General features: G+C 43.2%; 1 protein-coding gene across 7 annotated transcripts in view; it reads right to left on the bottom strand.

Moving 5' to 3' along the window:
• The window catches only part of EXOC6B (exocyst complex component 6B), a 308,884-nt gene that overhangs the window by 232,928 nt on the left and 50,319 nt on the right, over positions 1-25,637 (bottom strand). For all 7 annotated transcript variants that reach the window (XM_069797267.1, XM_069797251.1, XM_069797220.1 and 4 more), the window contains exons 2-6: positions 22,342-22,507; positions 15,581-15,628; positions 13,331-13,421; positions 13,176-13,221; positions 8,772-8,976 (exon numbers count right to left, since the gene is read on the bottom strand). In XM_069797267.1, coding sequence (XP_069653368.1) covers positions 8,772-8,976; positions 13,176-13,221; positions 13,331-13,421; positions 15,581-15,628; positions 22,342-22,507 — 556 coding nt within the window. The remainder of the gene's footprint in view (positions 1-8,771; positions 8,977-13,175; positions 13,222-13,330; positions 13,422-15,580; positions 15,629-22,341; positions 22,508-25,637) is intronic.

Genomic DNA, 25,637 nt, shown 5'->3' with positions numbered 1-25,637 from the left:
AGGTCTAAAAGGCAACCACACAAAAAGCTGGTCCAGCATACAATTGCCCTGTAGTTAAACTTTTGATTTTATGATGCAGCCATGTCCACAGAACATGCTGGATATGCTACTGGGGATACCGCAGTCCCTGTGGCCATTAGTCATACATATGCTGAAATAAAAAAGGCCCATGATTTAGCAGTTTCATTTTTGAGGTCATAAAAAGAATTCAGAGGAATACCCATTTATTAATAAAGTTCCTATGGAGTATAAATTTTAAATGCAGACTTAAAGGCACAGAATTCCTCCTAAATAAACAGAGAAACCTTCCCCAGAAAGCCAGGAAACATTAGAATAAAAAGTTCTTTTATGATAATAAGCACATTTGCACTCAAATTATGTGATGTGGGAAGAAGGAGAGTTAAAGCACAAGGAAGTACAAAGACCTCAAGCAATGTGCACTGGGGAACAGAAACATGCTTACATCCGCACATACCCCTATCACCACCTCCCCAACGTGGCCCATATGTGCAGTTGGCCTCCAGTCCACCCCTACAGACGTCCTCGGCGATGCCTTCGTCTGCTTTTTCCATCAAGCGCCTGCCCCATCTACCTCGACCCAAGACGCTAAACCCGAACTTGTCCGGCTGCCACAGCCTCTCTGTTCCCACGCCCGCCGGGAAGCCGAGGGATCACATTAACCTCAAGCTCCTGGCTTGACAATTCGCTTCAGGAGCCACTTCAAAAAAATGTTTCCAGTTCTCAAAGTAATTCACATCTCTTCCTCCTTCTCCTTTCCCTGGTTTTCACCCCTGCTGCAAGCAGCAGAGCATCCTACAGCCGAAAGAGACCTCGTTGGGTACCACTTCGCTTCCTGCAGGTGAGCTCCAGCCTGAACGTGCAAAGCAGGGGACAAAAGACGGTGACAGACCCAAGCACAAAGCCACCACGCTGGCTCCGGCTAAACGGCGTCAGGATATCTCACATCTCATCTTCAAAACCTATCACGATTGCTGCTGACTCAAGAAAAGAGTGGGTGGATTGAGTTAACAAATGCAGACACTTCACGAGGATTTGTCTCAAAAAGCTTCCAAATTAAACAGCAAGTGTCAAGTGATTAGTCCAGTCACCATCGAGATGGCGTACAACACGCTGTTAAGAAAACAGTCTTCAGGGCCAAGTCTTTAATGAAAAAGTAGTGAGTTATTAAAGATTTGTCTGCAATTTTAATCCAGTGCAAACCAAAAATCTTTTTAACAGTTTTCTCAAGTACATTTTCAAAGAGGTTAAGCAAAGGATGCTGAGGATAAGTGACCAACATGAGTCACTACTATTTATCCATCTCTTTCTTGGTAGGGGAGAAGAGGACAGGTGTAAACACATTATAAGCTTCTGACAATAAACATTTTTACCAAGGCACCTGAAGGCATCTCAGAGCTCACACAGGTCTAACAGCAACACCTTTCTTCAACAGCCAGAGGACATTAATCATTTCTCCACTGGGCCACAGCATCCCGCTTCACTCAGCCTGGTTTGAGCCTTTTCCCCAAAAACCTGCAAGCTGAGACCATAGCTGGCCATCAGACTTCTAATACAAACAGCCCCAGAAGATGTATTTCCTTTCATAATACTTTAATATAACAAGTAGACAAGCAGCAGTATCAAAGATTAAGAAGGTCTCGTTACTGAATTTTCCTAGAAAATAAGTTTCTGCTTTACAAACCTGCCCAGAAGGGGAAAACACCATCCCCTTATCCCCACTCTGTTGTGTAAATAGTCGCCACAAACCCAGCCACCAGACTGACCTTTTCAAAAGGCTCTCCTGCCTGCATCCAAGACTATAAAATTTCCTTGCTTTTAATAAACAACATTATTTTTACTTTTTGTGCTTGTTAAAGAAAACCTTCGGAATGAGAGACACAGCTTAAACCTGCGGGAAGTTCAGATCTAAGGGTGCTTTTGGAAGTCCTGGGGCATGTCGATAAAATATGGCCCCCACAGAGCAAGCGGATGCAGGGATCTTCCAAACACTACGCGGAAGCTCAGACTTGGCACCGGCGGATCCAGCCCACGTGGCAGGGGAGACAAAGTCTTACATGGGGCTCCCGCGACCTTTGGAGAGTACCGACTGCTGCCGGAGCACTAACACCCAGAAGAAGGACATTCTCTGCACAGCACATCCAGAGAAAGGCAGTAAAATCTAATTTACTCTAAAATACGCATACAAAGCAAAAACAATTTCCATATGCGCTGCAGAAGATTACATAAAGTTAAAAAACGTCAGGGATGAGGATAATTAAGAACACTACACAAACTGCATTTTTAAACATTTCTCTGGGCCATCAAAAGGCCACCGGGCAGTATCTAGAGACTGAGAAAATGTCCTTCTGTCCCCTGCCGTGCAGGGAACCGCTCGCTCATGTGGCTTGGGGTGGTGGGCATGTGTTTGCATTTAAAATGAAGCACAGGGAGGGGACAGGATTTCCCAATAATGCTGAAATCACCACATGCCACGTCTCTACTTATCACCATCATTCCAAATAAACTGCCTGACACAACATCCTCGTGTTTTCACAGCTCAGTTAAAGCCACCTGCAGCTGGAGACTCCTGTGTGTGTGGAGCGGGTGCCAGAGCCGGCTCAGCCTCCGAGGGACGTGGTCCCTCCCAGGGGGCTGCCCACAGCAGGAGACCCTCCGCGCTGCAGGGCACGGGAACCAGTCTCACCTCGCATTTCTGGACAGGCATCACCAGTAAAGCAACACTGCATGGCTGAGGTGTGTTTGCCGTGACGTGCGACCTTTGCAGACCAAGCCTCCCTGCTGCCTTTCACGCCCCCCATCACCTCCCCTTCGCCCGCCTTGATTCTGCGAACTCCCTAACACATCCCTGCATTTCTCACGTGCTTTTGGGGCACGTGCCATCAGCCTGAAGCTGTATCATATCTGCCCACTGTACTCCCAGGGCCAGGAATCACGGACCCTCTAACTCTCCATTGCCTGTGTAATCCCACCACTACCATCATCACAGAGGAATCCTGAAAGAGGTCAACAGGATAAACTTCATGGAGAGGCACGAAGCGAGCACTGCTGGACAGGACAATAGTTGCTGTTGCAAAACACCATCCCGGGATCCAAAAACCAAGGGAAGTGCTTGAAACCACACTTGCAGTGAGCCAAGGAAACAGGCTCCACATGCCGGCAAGCCGAGTGCACCCAGTTTTTTCCATGGCCATCGTGCAGAGAAGCAGGCAGGGCAGCTTGCACATGAGCCAGTTTTTTAAAAAAATGCAAGCTTTGAATTTAGTCTTTAAAAATTGCACGGTAGCATTTTTATTACAACACCAGTGTATTCAAAATTACTTTAAAATTAAAAAAAACAACCAACAGACACTCAGGACTCATCACCAACACGTAGCTACTTCTCTGTATTCCTAGTAAAAATGCACACTGAGATTCGGTTACAGTTGTAAGAACAAACCAGTAGCATAGAGCAAAGTATGCAAAGAAACATGCATCCTCAACCCAATCATCATAAATCCAGGGAACTCAAGGTCAGAATTAAATTTAAATCCAGACATACCTAAAATATTGAAGCACACAGCTGGGTGCTCAACAGCCTTAGCATGGCCCTGTAATCACGCAGCACAGCATCCCAGCAGTCACAGGGAATGCCTATTAGCAGCTGTCATCTCCAGTCCAAGTAATTGGGGGGGGTGAAATAAATCTCCTCCTCTGCTTCTCATCCACAAGATTTTTTTTTTTTCTTTCTAAGGCCAGCTGCATTTTGATCCTGTGCTACTGAAAATTTCTATACTGGAGAAAAGCGTATCAGTACAGCAGCAGCTGCGCACACCCACGTGCTATTTTGGCATCTTTGTCCAAGCTATTTGCAGGCACGAGAGGCCACGTTAAACAGGAGAGGCGGTGCACAGGGTGCTAGGCTCTGACTGCTGTATGTGAGCAGTTCTTGGTCAGCTCTGACCTGCAGGGATAGCATGTGAAGCGAGGGAAGTCATCCAAACCCTAAGTCTGAATCACTGATTTCAGAGACATAGTTGTCTTTCTATGGAGCTGCCCTTAATCCGTGCTCTGAAGAGCATCATCTTCTCCAGCTGACAGTCAGAACGGCACTCCTACCAACATCAGATCAGCATTTCAGTTGTGCACATCACTGTGCAAAGGTTTGCCTCATTTTTTAAGTGTATGTATATGCTCACATTACCACGTTGATATTTTCTGCCACTGCGGGAAAATATATTTACACAAAGTTCACATTATACTGCTCAGAACGCAGACACCAATATCTGCTGGCAAGAAGAGTAAACATCACCTTAAAAAAAGCATAGCCAAAACATCAACCCATTCAAACTCATACTAGATCACCACCTATTAAACATCAGCTTCAACAGTGCATCCAAGTGATGCTGGAAAAAAAAAGTTTAAAAAAATGCTAGTTTGCCTCCATCTATGTGAAAGGCACGCTGAACATTTTGGCCGTCCTGACAAATTTGATCCGATAATGGCTTTTGGATGGGTTATTCTTGGCCCCCTGCATAGCAGCATTCACTGCGCTTACCCTGGACGCTTCACATGCAGCACCATCCTAAGTGACCTCCTCCACATGCCGCGCATATTTCAGACATTAAGCTAGATAATAAAACCACATACCGGATATCAGCAAGTGTTAATAAGATGTAATTCATTCCTGGCAAGCCTAGAACTCGGATCTTTAAAAAAAAAAAAAAAAAAAACAAAACACCACAGCAACAAAACCAACACACACACGCAGGTTCACAGGGCCAAAGTCCAAAAGGAGTTCAAGTGCGCAAAGCTACTTTCATCTGCCCGAGCGCCATGTAATTAAGAACAATATTTGGAACGCAGCAAATTCCCCCAGAACCATAGGTAATAAAATTCAGATTTAAAAAAACACACGAGGAAAGGAGTCAATGAGAGCTCATCATTTGTACAGCGAGACTATAAGGTTTCTCTGCGCGCTGTCAGATCCCTCCAGTTCCCGCGTCCGGCTGACCCCGGGAACGTCTCACTTGACTTCACCCCACCACAGGCTTCCTCTCCAAGAGAGGGGCCGGCGAGCTCCCCGCATCCTTGACTGCCAGCCAGAAACGCAGCAACGGCTCCGAGCACTCCAAGACAGATCCTTCTGATTATCACAAAATGAAATTTTCAGCTCTTGTCATCATCGGCCTCAGATTTGTAATGTTACAAAAACATGATTTCCTTTCCCCATTGTATCAAGCCCTCTTCCATTCCCGCTGGTGAAATCAAACAATTTTAAAAGAATTTATATGATGCTAATTTAAACCGAATGTATTTAGCTGCCAATCGCAGTTCCCGACTCTCCCAGGCCTCCTGCCAGCTCCGCTCCGTTCCAGAGCGGCTATCAATCACGGCCAACAGACCGAGGAAAAAGACCCAGCGATGCAAGAAGCGATACTGGTAATTCTGGCAGTGGAAACCCTGCCCTTAGCTTTCGGCAAAACGACGTGAAGCGACCCCACGCAACAGGAGGCTCTGAAAGCTTCAGCTCCTCATCGCTTCTCATCGGTGAAGCAGCTCATGATACTTTTTGCAGGAATAAACCTAGCACGTTGCTCAAATTCCAGCATCGTTTCCAACTCCGCTTTTGCAACTGGAAGTGGCAAGTTGACCTTCCTCCCCAAGCTGCTGTGCAGGAACGCCTTTACTGCTGGAAAGCCATCGAGTCCAACCTCAGAGATAACTCTGTTCCCACAAAGGGTGAAGGAAACACCTTCTAGTGTCTGCACCCTGCTCTCACAAAACAGCAGAAACTGGGATTTGGGGGAGACTGAGGATGTATACTTCACTGTATCATCGGTAGGCAAACTAAAAACATCTAAATGTTAACCTCTTGGTGCATCTGGTTTTGACGTCCCTTGCAACAGCCCAATTACCGTCTATGTGGAAGGAAAAAAAAAAAAACCAAACTTTTCCACTTGAGTAGTTTTCTGTTGGATACATTCAGATGCTGAAGCTCTGATGCACCCATAACAGAGATGCTGGCAACATCAACAGGCAAAAGAAAAATTTGCCGCATCCCAGACCTCAGTTTAGAAATCCTTACAGTCCAAAATGGCTGGAACTGAGCAGAAGGTGGTGAATGATGAACTTTTGCAAGTGTATAAGGTAGAAAAATATTGAAAGGAGAAGGAACAGAGTGCTTGGCTCAGGTCAAAGCAGGGACCATAGTGCAGGCCAAGAGACTATCTGGAGCTGAAGAACAAATAACAAACTTAAGGGAAGCTCAAAACATTAGTAGTTGAAACAAACACTGAGGGACAAAAGGTGAAAAGTAGACAAAGAGTCTAATGAACAGAGAGGAAAAAGAAGTGAGAGTTGTTACAGGAAGAAAGAAAACACCCTTTGAAGGTTTTGTTCAGATGCATGGCTGCTAGCTGGATCACAGCAGGAGTTTAGATAATACAGTATTGCAAAATCAAACACCAAACTCCACCAAATGAGGATGAGAACAAGGTGAGGAAATATAGTTCTCCCCCCAGCTTCTCACTATTGTCAGATCAGGCAGTTCTTGAGCCCAAAACAGTCTGTTCAGTTAGCAGCCCACTGGGAGCCCAGAAAAAGCACTTGGCTTCAAGTTCTTGAATACGTGGAAAACTGTACACAAGGAGCACCACAGGTCTATCACCCGCAAAATGAAGAACCAACTTTCCCCCTGCCTTATTTCAAGCGTGGCCTCTGCTGGTTTCACTCACTGGGCCCCAGTTCTTGTATTCGGGTAGGGTAGGAGCAGCCGGTCCCTACCAACACCCCCCCCACCCCGTGCCTCTCCTGATTATGCGGGTGACAAATATTGCAAGGAGGAGGAAGGGTCAGAAGTGGTAAGCAAAACACCAGGAGAGTGCCCACAGCAGAAAAATAGATGCCAGTATGGGCTAGTGCAACTTTTTTAGCTTTGCTGTAAAAAGCCACATTTCTTTAGAGCAAAAGATGGAGAATTAACAGCGGTCCAGGCAGGGCGTGAGCTCTCCCCAGGAGAAGGGACAGGAGGGAGGGACGTGAAGAACGGGAAGAAGTGCACCATGGATTTGAAAGGGACGGAAAGCAAAGCTACAAAAATATCTCTAGTCAAAAGATAGCAAAGGAAGCTATTTGAAATGATGGGGAATTTCTCAAAATTGGTCTGCCTAAGCAGCCACAGAAACATGGCCGGACATGCGCATCTCTCCCCACCCATCAAAGCAATCAGCCACAGTGCCAGGAGATTTAAATACCCCTCCCAGCATCATGACAACAAAACTGGAAACTACAAGAAGAGGATGCAACATCTGCATCCTCTTATCTCTCTAATTGGTACATATCCTTAATAGGATATAAAGAAGTTATTTGTTTAAAGTAGCATATTCGCTGCATTAATTGGGCACCAAAAGACAAATTAAACTCCTATTCCTTCAGCCACAGGAACCAAGGAAGAATCTTTTAAAAAGTTCGGCTGACGTAATGAACAAAAACAGAGTATTTTTTGTAAACAATTACTGTTCTAGAAACTGATGTATCAGGTAAATTCAGCACAACACCACCTGTAGCCATCCCAGACATCACCACCACGCAAATCTGGCTCCACGACAGGATGTCCGGGTCACAGCATGTTTTCTGCAGATTCAGAAAGACTAGTTTGATTTGATGCAACAACTAACAAAAAAGTTTGCTGAACTCTCAGATGCAGAATGGCTTCTCTCCAGAGCTCTATTACACAATGTAAGGCTTGGTTTGTTTTCCCAAAATACTAGAAAGAAGTTGAGAAGACAGTAAGGCAGCAAATATATTGTAAATTTAATAAATTAATAGAAATCCTCAAGCTAGACCACTTTACAGAAAGGATGGTGTTTATAAGACAGAAAATTGAACTTGCCTGTACCTCTAACCATAAACATAACAGCACAATCTTATCTTGTGAAAAATTATAGCAAGAGTTCTTCCCATAAATCAACAAGTCCAATCCATCAATCACTATCAGAGGAAGTAGTTTACTGCTCATGAGAGGTAACATTTCATTACTAGTGGATTTGAATTTCATCAAAGTAGCAAAGTTCTTTTTAAGAGCCACTGTGAGCAATGCTCCCTGGCTGTGATAAGAAAAACTATTGAAATTCAAAACTAGAATATTAAAGAGGAGTGGGAAAAGGCAATTCCATTTTAATATACGCATGGGGATGCTCATTTAATGAGGTTCATCTTTTACAGACATCAACTGCTAGGCAAATGCAAGCAAGCCACAATGAAATTTTATGCAGTATTTGAAAATCAGTTTAAGATGCAAAAGAAATTAAGTTGCAGTCAGTGCGTGAACTTCTATTGCTTTACCCTGAACCTGGGAAATCAACCCTGGTGTCTCCAGGTCTTCGAGTTGCCACCAGGCACAGCAGCACAAATGCCCCTGTCCTGCTAAGCGGAAAATGTGAGTTACGCACCCCGACTGCACCTCCCAGACTCTGGGCTACCAAGAGCCTAAGGCAAAATACAGGTGGGAGAAGACAACGACAAAAATGGATCATCGCTTTTCAACGGTATAAAAATCAGAAGATAGAAACTCTAGTAGCAACCACAGAATGAAGAATCATTGCTTCACCTAGTAACAAAATTACTTCAATATTTAAAACTAAATTTACTGCCTTGGGACTGGAGAAGTAGAACTTTTAGTAGACAGTTCTACTAGTTTAGTAGACAGTAGACTGTGAACCACCCTCCTCTTCCCCAAAAGCCTCCAACACGTGTGTGCACACAAGTCCTACCTGTTTCATCGCCGTCTCTCCAATCTTGTCAGAGTGCTTACGGATACTCTCCAGGAAATCCTTGAGGTCTGACATGGAAACTTCTTTGATCTCTTCACGCAGCTTTGGAATATTATCCACCATGATCTTGCAGAAGCGGTAGTGGCTCACTTGGGGCAGATACGTGTGCTCGAGGTGCTCCAGGGTCTTCAGCGCAGGGTAGTGTCTGGGGAAAGCAAGCAAGGCAGATGCGGAAAGAGGAACGGCTATTATCCATCCCACTTCCCCTCCAAGAAGTGCATTAGCTGTAAATAATTCATTATATCTAAGAATCTCAGCTTTGTTCAAAGGACCATAGACCTTCGCATCCAGGTAGCATCATTTTCCTTTTAAAACAGAAGCAGAGGAACACAAAGGCAAGTAGCAGCTCCTTACTCAGAGCTCTGATGTGCAGACAAGAACCACCTGGGTCACAAGTGACCAGCGTCAGCTGAGCCCAGTAGCAGCTCTCACCCCAGTGAAGCCATTTGGGGCACCATATCAGAGAGTGAAGGAAAAGTCGGCAACCACACACAGTATTGTTAGGCTACATGAGGAAAAAGCTCAGCCCCACACACACCAAGGAGCACAGAGACACAATGGCTTATGGGGGAACCCCAGGAAGACCCTGCACTGGTCTCCCCCGGAGAGCCAACAGCCTCACGGATGGAGGTGACACCCATCAAGGTGAGCAGGTCACCAGAGCACCACATAGACCAAGGGGCCTGTGTCAGGCATGGGGCACATTATGTGTTATCATATTCTATGAATCCATAATTCTATGATTCTATACCATAGAGCGACGAACTAGTGTCTAACACATGTTAATATCCCGTAAACTGCTACTAGCCCAGATACTTGTTATTGTGTTGTAAAGATCTTGGACATGAGAGCTCAGCTTTCTCTCCCCGTGCATACCAGGAGTCAGAGCCCGCCTTCCTCCCAGCTGTTCTAATGCTGCTAAGCACCCTTAAAAACACTTTCCACCCAAAGTACTTTTTATTAGATACAGGTGAAAACAATCTGGATACAAACCCAGATTAGGGGTCCAACAGATACATTTTCTACAAAGCCCCTGCCTCTCCAACAACTACTGTTGTACCACTGAGATGGCTTTCACGATGTTGAAAATAACTTACTTCCCCCACTCTAGAAGGAATATACCTTATAAATTTAAGAATGCAAGAATCCCAATTTTTCTTCCCCTATGCACAATGCATGCCTTTATATTTTGATCATGTCCAATGGCCTTAAATTTCATCCTACCTTTCTACATAAAAGCAAACTTCATAGCCTGACAGAAGATGCTAAATGGGAAACTATTCTAAGCAAATAATTTTTCTCAAATGCCCTCCCTTCTTTTCCCTTCAGGAAGTAGAAGTCCATAGGATTTGACTGTTCAGAGAAATATGGGAAGCCTCTTGAATGGTGATGTAAAATGCAAGACCATCCTCCTCTTCATCTGACCACAGATCTGGTCAAAGTTTAAGGAAAAAAAAAAATATATGAGGGAACCATCTAGGAAGTATTAGCAGGGTCTATAAAAACATATTTCAGACTAACACCAGGTCACAGTCACCTCGAGGGAGAATTAAGGCTACTTTAGCTGACTACACCCATGGTTAATCCTGGCCACAAGTACCTGCCACTTACACCTTGAATTTTCGGGGGAGAAAAAAATGTTTAGTCATAGGAAACATATTAGCACCACTGGAAAAAAAAAAAAAAAAACCAAACAAAAAAAAAACCTGACACTCATATCCCCATTCAAAATAATTCTTGCCTGAACTCCAGGCAGGTCCACAGGGGAGTTATTTTAACCAGAAGTGGCCTGTCCTGTTCCCAACACCAGAAGTCAAACAGATTAACCCCATAACCCGGCCAGTGTTTACACTACAGTAAGGTATGAAAAACTATTTGCAATAAAATGCAAACCCCTCTGGAGAGAAACTTGGGAGTGCACGGAAAGCCAGAAATTAAACCACAGGAATAAACACACATTGGGGCGTTTGTTATATTTCAGGGCATTGTTTGTTGAACGAGGAGCAGCGAAAAGGTGGCTGGGGGGGACAGCGCGCAGTCACTGATGGGGTCCCTGGCTGCCTGCCGAAAACAGAGTCCGAAAGACGTGGGGGCAGACGAAAGCTCAACGCTGTTCTTGCGTGAGACGTGTAGCAATTCCTGCTGCCAAAGTACTGCCACCTCAGCCCAGATTGCATCCCTTATGCTAATGCCTATTATCAGCCACCCAGAGGGGCCACGCTGTTGCCCAGCTCTGTACCCCCAGGACCACGGCACCAGTGAAACTGGAGCGCTTGCCGAATGGGGGAAACAGCAGTTTGATAAAACAAAGTCAGAGCTGGCTTTCGTTGTTTGGTTTTTTTCTGGAAGTACGCAGGCCCTGCTCTGGGGCGTACAGCTCTACAGCGGCTTCTCGGCTACAAGCAGGACGAAGCACTCTCATTTCTTACTGCTTGGAGACCATATGGATAGGACAAGTGACCCGGGGGTGAAAAAAAGACTGATCCCTCCAGAGCTCTGCAGAACCAGGAGGGATCTCTGGAGGCAGAGATTTTTTTCTTCTCATCGCTGTCCAACAAGCAGCCACATGTGTCCCAGCCGTTAGAGAAAAATCTTTCTGTCCCTTCCTTAAATTCTGGACAACAGCAGATGAAACGTTTCTCTCCATCTCTGCTCTCTGCTGGTTGCACAGTCACTCCTCTCTGGTTTGGACCATGAGTTCCCCAGCTCCAGTTAACAGACACAGATTCTGCATTTGGCAAACACCTGCGTTCGGTTTATAAACATCACGCAGCAAACAGCACATAACTCATTTTGTCTACCTTGGGAGAGTTGAGTTTATTCACCCTGAATGCAAAACCTATTACTCCTCTGAGATTGTGTACTCAAAACCCAAGACTCACACTAGTAACCAACCCCCTTGCTGGCTATCATGAAATGATATATAAGTGAGAACGGGTGCAGACACAAAAATATTTAATATGTTGTGCTGCGTTTGGTGAATGAAGCCATCAAATCCAGACAAAGAAAGAAGGGGGGGGGGGGGGGAAGCCAAGGGTTCAGATTTTCCTTAAATGTGGCTTTCAACTTCTATTTGTTTCAAAACGAACCAATCCAAAGAGTGGGGGGAAAAAAAAAAAAAAAAAAAATGCAATTCTTAGAAGCAGACCCTGGAAACACTATCCAGAGCGAGGGAATTGAGCAGCATGTGGATTCCCTTCAAAAGTTCACAACGCCGTGATCAGCTCCAGCTCCCCACCCCACATCTGTCAACGGATAAGCCCCTTGCTGTTCCTATAAACAGACTAAAACCAGTTGGACAAACTAGACACTGCCCTATTCTGTACCGAGCCATTCTGAGAAAGAGAGCGAGCGCTTTGTGAACAGCTAAATAAGCTCCCTATAACTCCTCCAGCCAGCCCAACTTTCAGGAGTAATGCCTATCTGTTTACCCAAGGCTTCTGGGTCCAAGGACCACAGAGATCAGCAGAGGCAGGAGGGGAAGTGTAAAAATACACCCATCCAATTAGTTATCGCCTTGTTTGAAACATCTGGTTTCTTCTGTATTGTTTCTATGATGGATGGCAGGCACAAACCAGGCATCGGATCTGATTGCTCTCCCTGCGTGGCATTCAGCTGGAGCCTGCCGCATTTTCAGTTGACCTCCTTCCAGCAGCTGCTCTTTGCCCAATTTGCCACCCCCAGGGCTACAACGCGCCTCCAAAGTCCCATGCTGCTTAAACAAACCGTCCCCCAGGATCCCAGCCATGCAAATATCCCGGACCGTGGTTTCATCCTTCAGCATCAGAACAGATGCAGGGTGAGAAAAATCCTAGATTTACAGCTCATGATTTCTGAGCCACAAAGTCCTTTTAGTTCAGCTCACTCTTCTGAACAATTATTTCTACCACGAAATAAGCCGTATGCCTTCTCACCAACTTCTACCATCCTGCACAATATTTCTCACGTGTTTGGTTTCCATTCACGTTCATTGGATTCTCTCAGATTATATCAGGTTTTGTATTATGACATTCATAGAATTAAATTTACTTAATAACACATAAGTACCAAGTCATGCATTGATTGTATGCATCACAACAGTGAGCTTCCATCAAAAAAAAGTGAACATCCACCTTAATTAAAAAGCCTAACTCAAAACAAAATTAGAGCCACTACAATCCCAGTTCTAGGCTGTACCACAGGAGGCTGAGCAGGACCATGAAGACACCAGCCAGAAATCAGATAAGTTAACTTGGAAAGGCTGATTTTGAAGTCCTAAGTTTTAAGAACCTCTTTAATTTATCTGGCACCAAACGGGTGCTTTTCAACTCTTCCAATACAAACACCAGACTATACAAAATTTACCTTTTAGATTTCATTTGCTCTCGCAGTTTGCTGTACATCTCCAGGACTGGAAAGAGAAGGAAAAACACACAAGCATTGAGACACAAGCACAAAGCAAAGAGATGCGAATTAAAATAAACAGCTATACAGATAAAGAGCAATTTCAGATTCCTCACCAGGAAGACACAGTGTTAGCTTATCAACCGTCGCTGAAATATTTCTCTGTTGTAAACGGCATTGCTTCAGCTCTTCCATTGCTATTATCAACTTTGGAAAGGAAAAAAAAAAGTTTCACTAAGAACAGTAAACAGACGGAGTAGAGAGGATATAAACTGCTTTGCACTTGTCATGACCATCCAAACGGTAGGTTGACAACAAAGCCTACTCTGATAACCGGAGAGCTCACCAAGCGCTGCAGAGCATTGCTGAAGCAGGGAGGACAAGCAGCCTTGGGTTGTTTAATCGAGTAGCAGAAGCATTCCCTAAGCCTACTTTCAAGTAAGCAAGCAGCAAAACCAAAGCCATCAAAATACCAGCCCTGTAGCACGTCCTGTGAATTCCAAAAATTATTTCCCCTTCCTATTTTATTCATCTTTTCCCTACTCCCTCTCCAAGCTTTTCTTTTTCTAGTTCTTCTCAAAGACAGGATGTGGCCGCTCGCTCCCAGGGGGATTCTTACCATCACAAACTAACAAGGGATTTTTAAGTGCTCAGTCTCCAACAGAAAAAAACCTGTGCATCTGGACAAGGGCAAAACAAGGATCAGCCATCGCATACAAAAGAAAACTCTTTAGTTTCTTTTTTTCAAAGGGGCAGGTCATGGATCTGTCCTCTAGAGTACCAACTTATCTCCACCATACCACACTGAGTTTGCAAAGTCCTTTTGAAATCCCAGGCTCTTCTACTCTTGGAGGTGAATCCTCCATTCAAGGTAACACAGAGCTATGTTTATTTGATTCAGGAGAGAAGCTGCATCACCTTCTCCCCAAAGTGCATTTTTATCTTTAATCTTCATTAGAATAATTGGTCTGACAGTCCAACATGGGGATTTTCTTGTTTGTTTTTCAAATGCAATGCAGCTGACTGAATTAGTAATGCCTGCGTGTACTCTCAGCAAAATTAAATCTGGGTGTCTGAGAGGGTGGTTAAGAAGGCAAATAGAAAAGGTGCAAGGAGTAGAAGATTTACATGGAATATGGGTAGAGCAATGCAAGAAGGACCGTCCCTGGGAGTTCTCACACATCTCCATCTTAGGCACTTGAAAACCCTCAAGCATCAGTGCCTTCACACATACTCAGCTCTGAAGTGCCCCCAGTCTGTTAATGTTCCCTCCTGATGAAGGGGCAGAAGAATGAATGTAGTTAGAGGCACGTGACATCCAAGACATGCTCAATCACTTACTTTTTGTCCATGCCTTGATGCCTCTACCCATGCAGCTCAAAAACCACCTTAATTGCTGCTGTACTGCATTGTGAAGCAGGAGCCAGACTCTCCAGCTCATATCCATAGAATCACAGAATGGTTTGGGTTGGAAGGGACTTTCAAAGACCATCTAGTCCAACCCCCTGCCATGGGCAGGGACATCCTTCACTACATCAGGTTGCTCAAAGCATCCAACCTGACCTCGAACACTTGCAGGGATGGGGCATCCACAACTCCTCTGGGCAACCTGGTCCAGCATCCCACCACCCTCATCGTAAAAAATGTCTTCCTTGCATCCAAGCTAAATCTACTCTCTTTCAGTTTAAAACCATTATTCCTTGTCCTCTCACTACAGGCCCTGGTAAAAAGTCTCTCTGTGTCTTTCTTATAAGCCCCCTCTATATACTGAAAGGCCGCAATAAGGTCTCCCCGGAGCCTTCTCTTGCCCAGGCTAAACAACCTCAACTCTCTCAGCCATGTCCTCAAGCCCTCTGATCATCTTCATGGCCTCCTCTGGACCCACTCCAAGAGGTCCATGTCTTTCCTGTGCTGAGGACGCCAGAGCTGGATGCAGTACTGCAGGTGGGGTCTCACCAGAGCAGAGCAGAGGGGCAGAATCCCCTCTGTGACCTGCTGGTCAGGCTTCTTCTGATGCAGTATTGTTATGAACGATCCCATTCACACCACTCAGGGCTGCAGGAGCAAGCCCACAACATGATTATTGTTGCTTCAAATCCCTCCTGCTTCCCAGGTTTTGCCTTCCACTAGCCTTCAATCCACAAGCAGTAAAAAAGAAAAATCACTTCGCAACACTCTCACACAACTCATCTTTCATGCAGAAAAGCAAAATACAGGAAATAAAATCAATGCACATTTTAATACCAATGCCGTGTACATTATCAGTTAATGCTGAGCAGTTATTGACAGACTAATTTCCCACTAGCAAGCACAGCCAAGTAATGGAAAAGCAGAAAACGGATAGAATGAATGAATGTATCGCTTACTTCTTTTCCTTCATTCTGCAGCTTTCGGTTGGTGTCTGTCACTTGATTCTGCAGGGATATTGGGGAAAAAACAGAAAGCACATCTACATGTAAATCAGGACAACATTTTTCACAAAAAAAGAAATCGTACATAAACACCATCACTTTTCACACAATTTTCTTTTGCATGGCATAAAACTGTTCATTAGCCGATTTCATAGTCATCACCATTCTGGCACACGGGATGCCAACAGCCACAACACCAGGGATTTTCTTCCCTACTACTAGGGAAAAGTAAAAGGCAACAGGTTTTAACACTGTTGTATGGCAGCCTCAAAATGCTGCAGTCTTAATGGATCAAATTTTGTAGCAGATGCTCACGTGGATTCTCACGTTAAAAGCTATTTTACCTGAGCGGTAGAAGAACTGAATTTCCCATCCCCAACACCAAATAGATTACAATTAGGTTTTAACTCCTTAATATCACAGCAAGAAAAGAACTCTTCAATGTGGCCTTTACCTATAAAGTTCAAATATTTTCTTTTAGATCTTCAGATGCATCTCCCACTGGATCCCTCCTCCTGACTGGTATAAAAAGGTATTTTTATATACCTGGTCTAAAAAAGGTACGTATTTTCTTTACTAAACCATCTTTCTGTATTATCCTATCAAGCTGGGGCTCACAGTTCAAGAATTTCCCACTTTGCAAACTTGTAGGTTCCCTGGACTAGCAAGATCACAGCAGTTCAGCCCTTTATGGGTCTAGGCATCCGTTTGACTCAGTAAAGATACACATGAGAACAAGGCTGATTTTTAGACTCATCAGGATAGAAAATAAGCAGCTTACACATTATTTAGACAACAAGTAGAAAGATGACTTTGGGAATTCTCCTGAATACTCATTCAAGTTCAGACAGGAGAAAGTTTGTAAATAGAGATACGATCTTCTACAGACCAGCTGGGATAGCCGAAAAAAAATTACACAAACTTTCAAGTAAACATGCCCAGCTTCAGGTCTTTAGCAAAAGCAGCCAATTATAAAAGTAAATAGCAGCAGAGAAGGACTGCTCAGAGTTCAGGTGCCTCACGTCAGTCTGAGACTAACATGCCATAAAACTACTTTTTTTCCATAGAATACTCTTTTCACAGCTACTAAAGTTGTAAATATTCATTTCCAGGCTCGTCTCTGTAAGATGTCTCAGAGGTTTCTAGTTTTACTCAGGCTTACGGTACAGTGGAAGCTGCTGCTGGATTTCAGCCTGCATCATCAAATTTTATGAACTAGTTCCTGTGTGTTTTCAGGAGTCCTGTTCATTCTATAGGCAAAATCAGTAACAGAGCTTGGACAACAGCATGAGCTGTGACTCGGAGCTCTCAAAGTATATTCAGGAGCATAAGATCATATTAACCAACTTAAGATCTTTGTTTCCTGACACTTTTCAACAATTGCAGAAACAAGCTGAATTTTTAATTAATTTATCACTAGTGAAGGAACTTCATTTGATGCTCTCCAATTATCCAACAGAACGTGGATGGTTCATGGAGCAGCAACAACAGCAGAGCAAAGCAGGACAAGCTTCAAGGTGGATTCAGAAGATAACAGTTATCTCTTTCCTTTTTGAGCTCACCACAAGGCAACCAGTTCAGGTAGGAGGGGAGCTTTGTATTAATGTATATAAAATTGATTCAGGATCCAATTTGTTTCCTACTGACTACTGAAAGATATTGGGCAACAAGGATTTCCCACACTGGTCCAAATTTTAACAGCAGGTCTCACACTGAGAGGTTGGTGTTGCTTCAACGAGCAGAGCCATCCAGCCTCACAGGCTTCCTTTTGTTTTAACACTGGCCATGCTTGTTATTAAGCTTACCACGATGCAAGAAGAGAGTCATCCCGTGATCTCCCCACACACAATTTCTCTACAGCATCTGCATCACATTGCTCCCCCTTCTGCAGTAGCTTCAGCTATCCTGGCTGCTTGCCCTGTGCAAAAACTGCTCATTTCCTTTATGATGTATTGAGATTTTACGAGCAGGAGCACAGCATCTCTTCCAAAGATTATTTTATTTGCTTATATCCTGAAAATCCCACCAGGAAAAAGGAATCCATGTAGGGTAATTTAAAACTGCTCCTAAAATAATGCCAAGGCTGTACTAGTCTTCTATTAAAATTACATATCAATCCTGGCTAAAGCAAAAAAGTAAGAATACATTCTGCCCTTGCACACTACGAGTTTTCAGGGGTCGGGGAGTTGTGTTTTGTTTTGTTCTTAAGGTCTACATCCATACATTGAAAAAAAATAGATGATTATTTATATAGACTCTCTGTAGACACATTGAAGCTTTTCAGACGAGGAGATTTTATAATCTAAGACAGACACACAGCAAGGGGGGACAGACAACAGGTGGGCACACATGAAGAACGAGACGATGGGATCACACAAGGGGCTTACAGGATGCTCAAGTCGTTAGTTCATTCATCTATATACGGAGCATGTGGTATGGAGCAGTGCTTTGGGTTTGGGGTTTTAAAACATCACTCTGCTAGCATTTAGAGAGTGTCAGAGTGATGAGAGAGAGGAGCAAAGGGCGCTGGAGAGGAATCCTGGGAATGGACCCGAAGGGCACCACCGTGACCCCGCACGGCTCTGCTGACTCCATCCCTTCGTCCAACACCCACCTACTGCTGATTTTCACCCTCCCTAAGAAAGGGAGGGTGACTGTGGAGCCATCCTTCAAGTCAGCAACTTAGGAACTTCCCAATACGGAGGGTGCACCCAAAGTCTGGGTTCATTACCCACCACCGCAGCTGTTTTCTCTCCGTTACCCTAACCCCTACAGGAATCCGCTGTACGGCTGTTGCACTTTTAGGTCATCGCCACATCCTGGGGCAGCGAGATCCCCCGCGTGGTTTCGCACGGGTGAAGGTGAGCTTCCCCTCGCTCTAAGCCAGTTGCCTCAGTTTAATTAGATCTGCCTTGATCTGAATGCACTAAGCAATAAAAATTGCTTCCTATTCATTTTGTGTCCCCGTCCCCCCCCACTCATAACTTCACAGATCTTATGACTGTGCATGTTGGCGGAAAGGATTAGAACTGCAGATGTCTTTTCAGAGAAAAGCCTTTTTATTAATTGCTGTTCAACAGTGGCAGGTGTGAAGTGCTAAATTTGGCCAGAGATAATTAGCCGCACAAAAGAAGGCAACAAACGACTCTACAGCAGCTCTTTGAAAATGGACCTGGTGATCACAGTACATCAAACTGAAGAACTATGCTGTTGCTAAGAAAGCAAGCATCACACGAGTACGCATGAACGAAATAACCCTTCTACACCATTTCACTGGTGACTGATTGCCTGCCCCAGCTTAGAAACTATGCTTATCACAAAAACAAAACAAACAAAAAAAACCAAAAAAAAACAAAAAAAAAAACCAAACCAAAACCCAACACCCAACCCCATCAGTAGGAAGGACTTCAGAGTAGAAAAGTAAAAACAGTGAGGTGACTAGAAAGCACAACCCTCTAGGATGGATTGGGGCTACCTATCTTCCAGAGGACAAGACCAGAAAAGAACATTCCTACGATCTCCAACCTGTAGAAGACTGCTGCAAAAACAGGAAGGAATAATCTCTCTTTTGTGCCTGACAGGTCAAAAAGTAGACCTAAAAAAGACTTTTCAACCATGTAACCTGAGTTTCCTAGAGAAGGAAGGACAGCAGTACCTGGGGGAGGGCTAACATTAGAAGAGGTTAGATAAAAATCTGTCAGGAATGACACTGCTGAAGAACTTGCTTAAGAAGAGAAAGATGGACTAGGTGATTACTTGTGGTTGCCACCAGCCCTGTAACTCTGTGATCCTTTCCCCTCTGCACCTTGAGTCGTGTTTTCCAAGTTAAACCATCTTAATGTACAATCTATCTTTGACCTTTTAATTTCTACTGGAACCTTTATAAGATGGAACAGTCAGACTGGTACATGGTTTCCAAGACCCAGGAGTACCATGCATTTATAAGTTTGAAAACAGGTCAACACCACACTGCTCACTTCCTAATGAGGAAGAATGTTGGTGCAGTACAAGATATGAAAATGTTGAAGATGTATAACAAAAAAAAAAAAAGCAACATGATTTTCCTTGGAAACCATCTAAGAAATTAAAAGTAAAGAGAATTGCCATAGTGAAGCTACATAGTTAAAAAAAAAAGGAATAAGCAAATGCAAAAAAGTTTCAGTTTAAAAAATGCTATGGTTTAAATATCATCCAAATTAAGGAGATGCCTTTTTGAAAATGCATCCCAGGTATTTTCAATTAACTTACTTTTTTATCCATACATAGATCATTAATCAATGACCCAGCATCTCTTCAAAACAACAAAACGTTGCCTAGTCGAGAAATTCATTGCAGAGGAGCTCCTCCAAGAAAAGTTCCCAGTTCAGTGCTAGCCTTTTGCAGGGCACAAAAGCAGGACAGAAAGTTTAGCCACACAGTCCTGATCAGGTTTTAAGTTGACTTGGGGCCACCTGAAATACAGCATTACAGTACAGAGGGAAGACGGCAGCTGTGTTACACATGAATGGGGGAAGATAATGGATCCAGCTCGTATTTAGCCTGTGCACTCTTAAAACAATGAACGCTGATATTTCTGCAAGCGTGATATTATATAAAGTACCCCAAAGCTAAAAGCACACAAGTGAAGATACATACTAGAGATGCAATAGAGAGGGCATTTATTTTATTGCTGGTTGCACGTATGTTCAAAGACCAGCACTATTGAGAAAAAGACCAAGATCAAATAGAGAATGAATAGCTGGAACAAAACACACTCTCACCACTGGACCCACGGGTGATTCCCTGGGGAAACCCTTACAAAGAGAGTTCAGTATTTCTCAAATAAGCTTCTGTGTATATTTTTCCCATGCGCCGTTTTATAGATCACATAGTAATGGAAATCAAGAGAGATCCTGAGGGTACAGAGATGGACTTCACAGTGCGCCACCAACAAAGTAGCTGTTTGTAGAATGGGAAACAGCAACAAGCCTTTGCAAACAAACAATGTGGAATTCTTGGCTAGAAACAATAGCTTTAAAAAAAAAAAAAATAGAATTCTTTCATGGTATTTCCAATGGCCTCATCCTGCAATCAACTGCTGGATGAACCCTTGCCATGGAAAATGCCATTGTAATAATACAGATGCTGCTTTTGGTGTCAGGACAACCCTCCCCCCCCCCGAAGGTGTTCCTGTGAGAACGCATCCATTTGTGGGATGGAGATCTGTGTGTGTAAAGCTAGAAACCTGCTAGGAAATGCCAGAGGTAGCTTTAAATGAGTAAACAAATGTATGAAAAGCAGCAGTCAGCACACTGAAGTTAGAGTTCTTCCTTCTTTTCCAGAAAACTTAACTTTCCAAGATTATTCCCCCCCCCTTTATTTATAACTTCATCTTTTCTAATGCCCATTGAACGTCTCCGGTGCTCCTAACCTCCCAGAAAGGTCTTTCTCAACAGGTCAGACTCCACTGAGCCAGACAGACTTACTGTGCTGGTCTCTGGAGACAGCCCGCACCATTTTGGCCACCATACAACTCAGCCCCATTCACTAAGTGACTGTTCTGGGAGGTTGCTTTTGGTTTTCAAATCAAGGTCACACCTTGTTGCTGCAGCAAGGGATGGCACAGCAGTCTCCCCTGCATCTGTTCTAACTTGTGTAGGAAAATGAGGAAGGTTCTCTGACACCAATTAAGTCACTGCTGTGCTTTTTTATATGCCCCAAAATTGTGGAATACCTGTATTTTAAGGCACAGCAGCCATCCTTCAACTGCAAGCACACCTGGCCCCTACATGTAGGGATACCCCCAACCTCTAGATCCTTTTTCTCCTCAGAAGCCTGTCTAGTTTCCTTCCTACTGCTTATCCACATTCTGATCCTACAAATGGCTTTTTTCTACATACTACTAAATGCATTTTTTCAAGAAATAGGTAAATTCTACCTTTCTTTCATCTTTCTGCACAGCTTTAAAGGCCACAATACCTGGAAAGCCTATTCCTAGCTGTAACTATTTTACTTTCTCCATTCCTACCTCTAAACATTTTACCTTCTAGTTAAGCCAACCAAACCTGGAGATGTTACTGAAAAAGAATCAAGCTGTGCATTCGTTTACATAGGCTTTCAGTATTTAATGAAATTAGTAGTTATTTTTCACTACTGTTCCTGCTTACAACTTACAATGCTCTGATGTTTGTTTGCTTTTTAAATATTAACATTGCACTTGCCAACACTGGGCAGACACCTCATGACTGCAGAGTCAAATCTTTGCTGCTTTGTCTCAGACACAATGCTACCTGTAATGAGAATTCAATGTCAGATGAGGCACTAGAGTATACGCTGCTACAGCAGATGCACTTCTGACTGTAGAGCTTATTTTTGCTTAAGAAATTGGTATAAGGTATACCAGGAAAAGCCTATTTCCTAATGCAGAACAGGCTTAGCTTTAAGCTTTCTCGTGTTTTTTAACGTACCACACTGTTCCAGTTTGCCCAAATAATTGTCAAACTTCAAATGACTAATCTATTGCTACAGGAAGAATGGAGATACTTTTTTTTTTTTTTTTAATTGTATTTTTTAGATAGACAAGAGATACTCTAGACAAAAGGAGAAAAGGAGACATTCACATGTTTTCACAGAATCCCAGAGTGGTTGAGGTTGGGTCATCTGGTCCAAGCCTCCTGCTCAAGCAGGGCCACCTAGAACAAGCTGCCCAGGACCATGTCTAGACGGCTTTCTCTTACCTTCAGTTTTTGAGCTTCTCCTCTAACTTTCAGCAGCTCTGTGATGGAGTCCACAAAGCCCTGGTAATGGAAGTTGCACATTTTCTCAATCTCACGATCATGGTTTCTGATTCGTGCTTCCAGTTTCTCCATGAAACGACCGTGTTCTTCTCCATCATAAACAGACCTAAAAAGAAAACGCGAACGCTGGTCAAGATTCCAGTATCTGTTATTGTCATTACTTAGAAGAAATAGCCAAAATACAAGCTTTAGAAAAAACCTCCTGTGATAAAGGGATAGTTCTGTGTTTTATTTGCATACACCAGGCACCAAACTCAGGTTTGAAAAATCTTTCTATTCCAGCCTTTCTTTTTTCTTTTTCCACCTGTCAAACACCAGCTTGATGCTCCCTCAGAGATCACAACATGGCCGACCCAGCGCTGAATCATCTGAAACAAAGTTTTCGTGCTCTGTCTTTCAGCTCAGCCATCTCTGATCACTATCTGCTATCGTATGCTGTAACACTGAGCACTCCTCCTGAACAATTTTCTGGATGTTCTTTGGGCTTCAAAGGTAAAAGCTACAATGGAAAAATATCACCTCTACAGCTGCCAAAATCCATTTCCCTTCCCACCCCCAGTTTTGCCAGCACAGTTAACCCTGTTGCTGAAAGGCCAACACAGCTGAAGACTACCCAGACTGATGGGGACACCTCAATCCAAAATACAGCATACACTGTGCAAGTTGCAGGTAATGGGTAATCTTTGGTACAACCAAACAAAAACACTAGTTTTAAATTTAAGGGTGGAAGTTAAAAAAAAAAATCTATCCTTCATATTTTCTTAAATTCCACCCAACTGGGAAGAGAAGCTTGAATTGCCACGTTAAAACTTTTTATTCTGTCCATTACTAAACACACACTGTCTGGTAATGATGATTATTTCCAACCGTTTTTTAAAGCAGCCTAGAAGGCAATGCTCTCTCATCCACAGAAAACAGCCGCTGTGCAGAAGCAATAGATCATGACTGCAAAATAAGTGAACATTACTCTAGAAAGCAGAGGGATCATGTCACACCCTAGTATGGGATTTTCAGGGGGCTGTTTTCTTGGGTTTTTTATAGTAAACACATATATTTTCTACAGGGTGTGGAAATCCCATCCTTAGACATGTCTTTGTGAAGTTTTAGTATTTTGAGGAGGAGTGCTAACTCCTAAACCTGAATTCTCTCCCAGCCCAAAAAAATTAAGCATGCAGTGAGCTTTATGGAGTCTGAGTTTGTACTGTGTCAGAAAGTAAGTTTAATTAATTATACACTGGACTCCATGAAGCAGTTAGAGATAAAAAGATGGAGAATGTCAGAGCTGTAACAAGCTACAAGGACCAAAAAAAATAAATAAAATAAAATTTAAAAAAATTACTAATCTCAGCAGTGACAAGCAACACTTCAGAAAGAACCAGAACTAGATGAATCTAACTAGACACATTAAATATTCTGCCCACAGACAGTGATGTGATCCTTCAGCGTGATCTGTGCTCACAAGTCACTTTGGAGAATCCCACCTCTGCAATCCACAAAGGTCTCAAAGTAATACAAAAAATACCAAAACATTAATAAAACTGGAGGAAATCTATTTAATTATCATTCTTTAAAATCTGCCCTAGCAGTTTCAATCACACAGTTTCAGTAAACCATTCTCAATGGCAAAACAAAAATGCCAAATCTTTATAAGCCTATATAAAACTCAATGTAAAACACCACCATCACCAAGAGTAGAAGTCTTCGAAGGTGACCATATTGCCTTCTTTATTCCAAGGCAGAAGCTGGTTGGTGCTAAAGAGATATAACTTCCTCAAATTATATGAATGCCACCACTAGCATGATACTAGTGGTTTTTCCTTACAGCTTAGCAGAGTTTTCCTGGTGAAATATGAAAGTTGGAGACAGAGTGCCATCTAGTGCTGCACAGCCTCTTTGCAGGGTGTCTCACGAAACTCAACAAGGCACCTCCGGTCTAACGAACTCTTAACTCAAAGATGATAACTCACATACAATAAGAAAATAAAGCTAGAAATCGTGTTTTCACTCAAGTATAAATTGAAAAAAAAAAAACTAAACAGTAATTATGGGTGCCAAATAAATGTGTTTGCTTTCAAAGGAAAATACCATCACATTTACAGAGGTATCTATCAACAGGGGAGTTAAAAAAAAAATTCTGAAAATTACTTAAAACTCTAGGCAAAGTTTCCTTTGGAGATGGCTAACCTAAGACATAAAGGTCCAATGTCTAAAACTTTTTCATGATTTTTTTTTTTTAGCCAAATTCTAGTGTAAAAAAAAAAAAAAAAGGTGGTGACAGCAATGAAATCCCAGCATCTTGGGGGTCAGCTCTAAGCTTATATTTAAACAAACTCTGTCTCTTCCCTTTGGAGCTCTCCTATTCACCCACAACCTTTCTTCCAGTGCAGAACCAGCATCCTTCACTTCCATTCTCCCTCTAAAACACAAGCAAACAGGCAACTACCAAGCAAGACCCAGACCAAACTGCAACGCATTCCAAAGTTGCAAGATGTCAACTCCAAAGTTATGGGATCTCAAGTTCTTGCTCTGTATTTAATATCATCACAGAAATGGACTGCAGTGACTATGCAGCGACTCTTAGCTCAAAATACAAAATGTAGGGACTCAGTTTAATTGCAAGAAGAACAAATCTGTCCCCTGCAATCACATCAAAACACCCCTCAGGTCCCAAACTACCATCATCACCTTTGGTTCCCTGGCTCTGGTAGAGCTCCAACTTCCTCAGCTGTATCTTCAGCTGCTCGAGCTACAGCATCACTCTCAGAAAATCATCCTTGTGATCCTATATCCTTGACATATGTGCACCGTTTTCTACCTAGCAATTTCCAGCCTTCTCAAGATCAACTCTGGTACCTGATCCACTCAACTGAGCACCTTCATTGCAGATTTCTTCCTTTTCAAGATTACCACATCTGGGGCATTACACTTCCCACTTCTTGCCTACCAAACCTTCGGGACACCCACTGCCTTGCTCTGGATCTACAGGTCCCTCCAGCTGCTCCCTTCTACCTCATTTCTTCTGCATATACACTCTACTTCTAGTAACATCTCTCCTAGTTCAAACACTAATTATAGCCTGATCTGGATCTTCAGTTAACTATCCTGAAGTGACTAGTAATTCAGAAGACATTAGAAGGAGATGCACAAAAAAATTTCTAGGAAGGAAAAAATCTTACATGTATACCCACTAATAATCACGACAGCACACAATGTAAAAATAAAATACGAAAAACAAA

The sequence above is a fragment of the Haliaeetus albicilla genome, chromosome 1 (assembly GCF_947461875.1).
Source record: "Haliaeetus albicilla chromosome 1, bHalAlb1.1, whole genome shotgun sequence".
Lineage (NCBI taxonomy): Eukaryota > Metazoa > Chordata > Aves > Accipitriformes > Accipitridae > Haliaeetus > Haliaeetus albicilla.
Note: the sequence above shows the minus strand (reverse complement) of the source record. Positions and strands in the feature narration are given on the sequence as shown.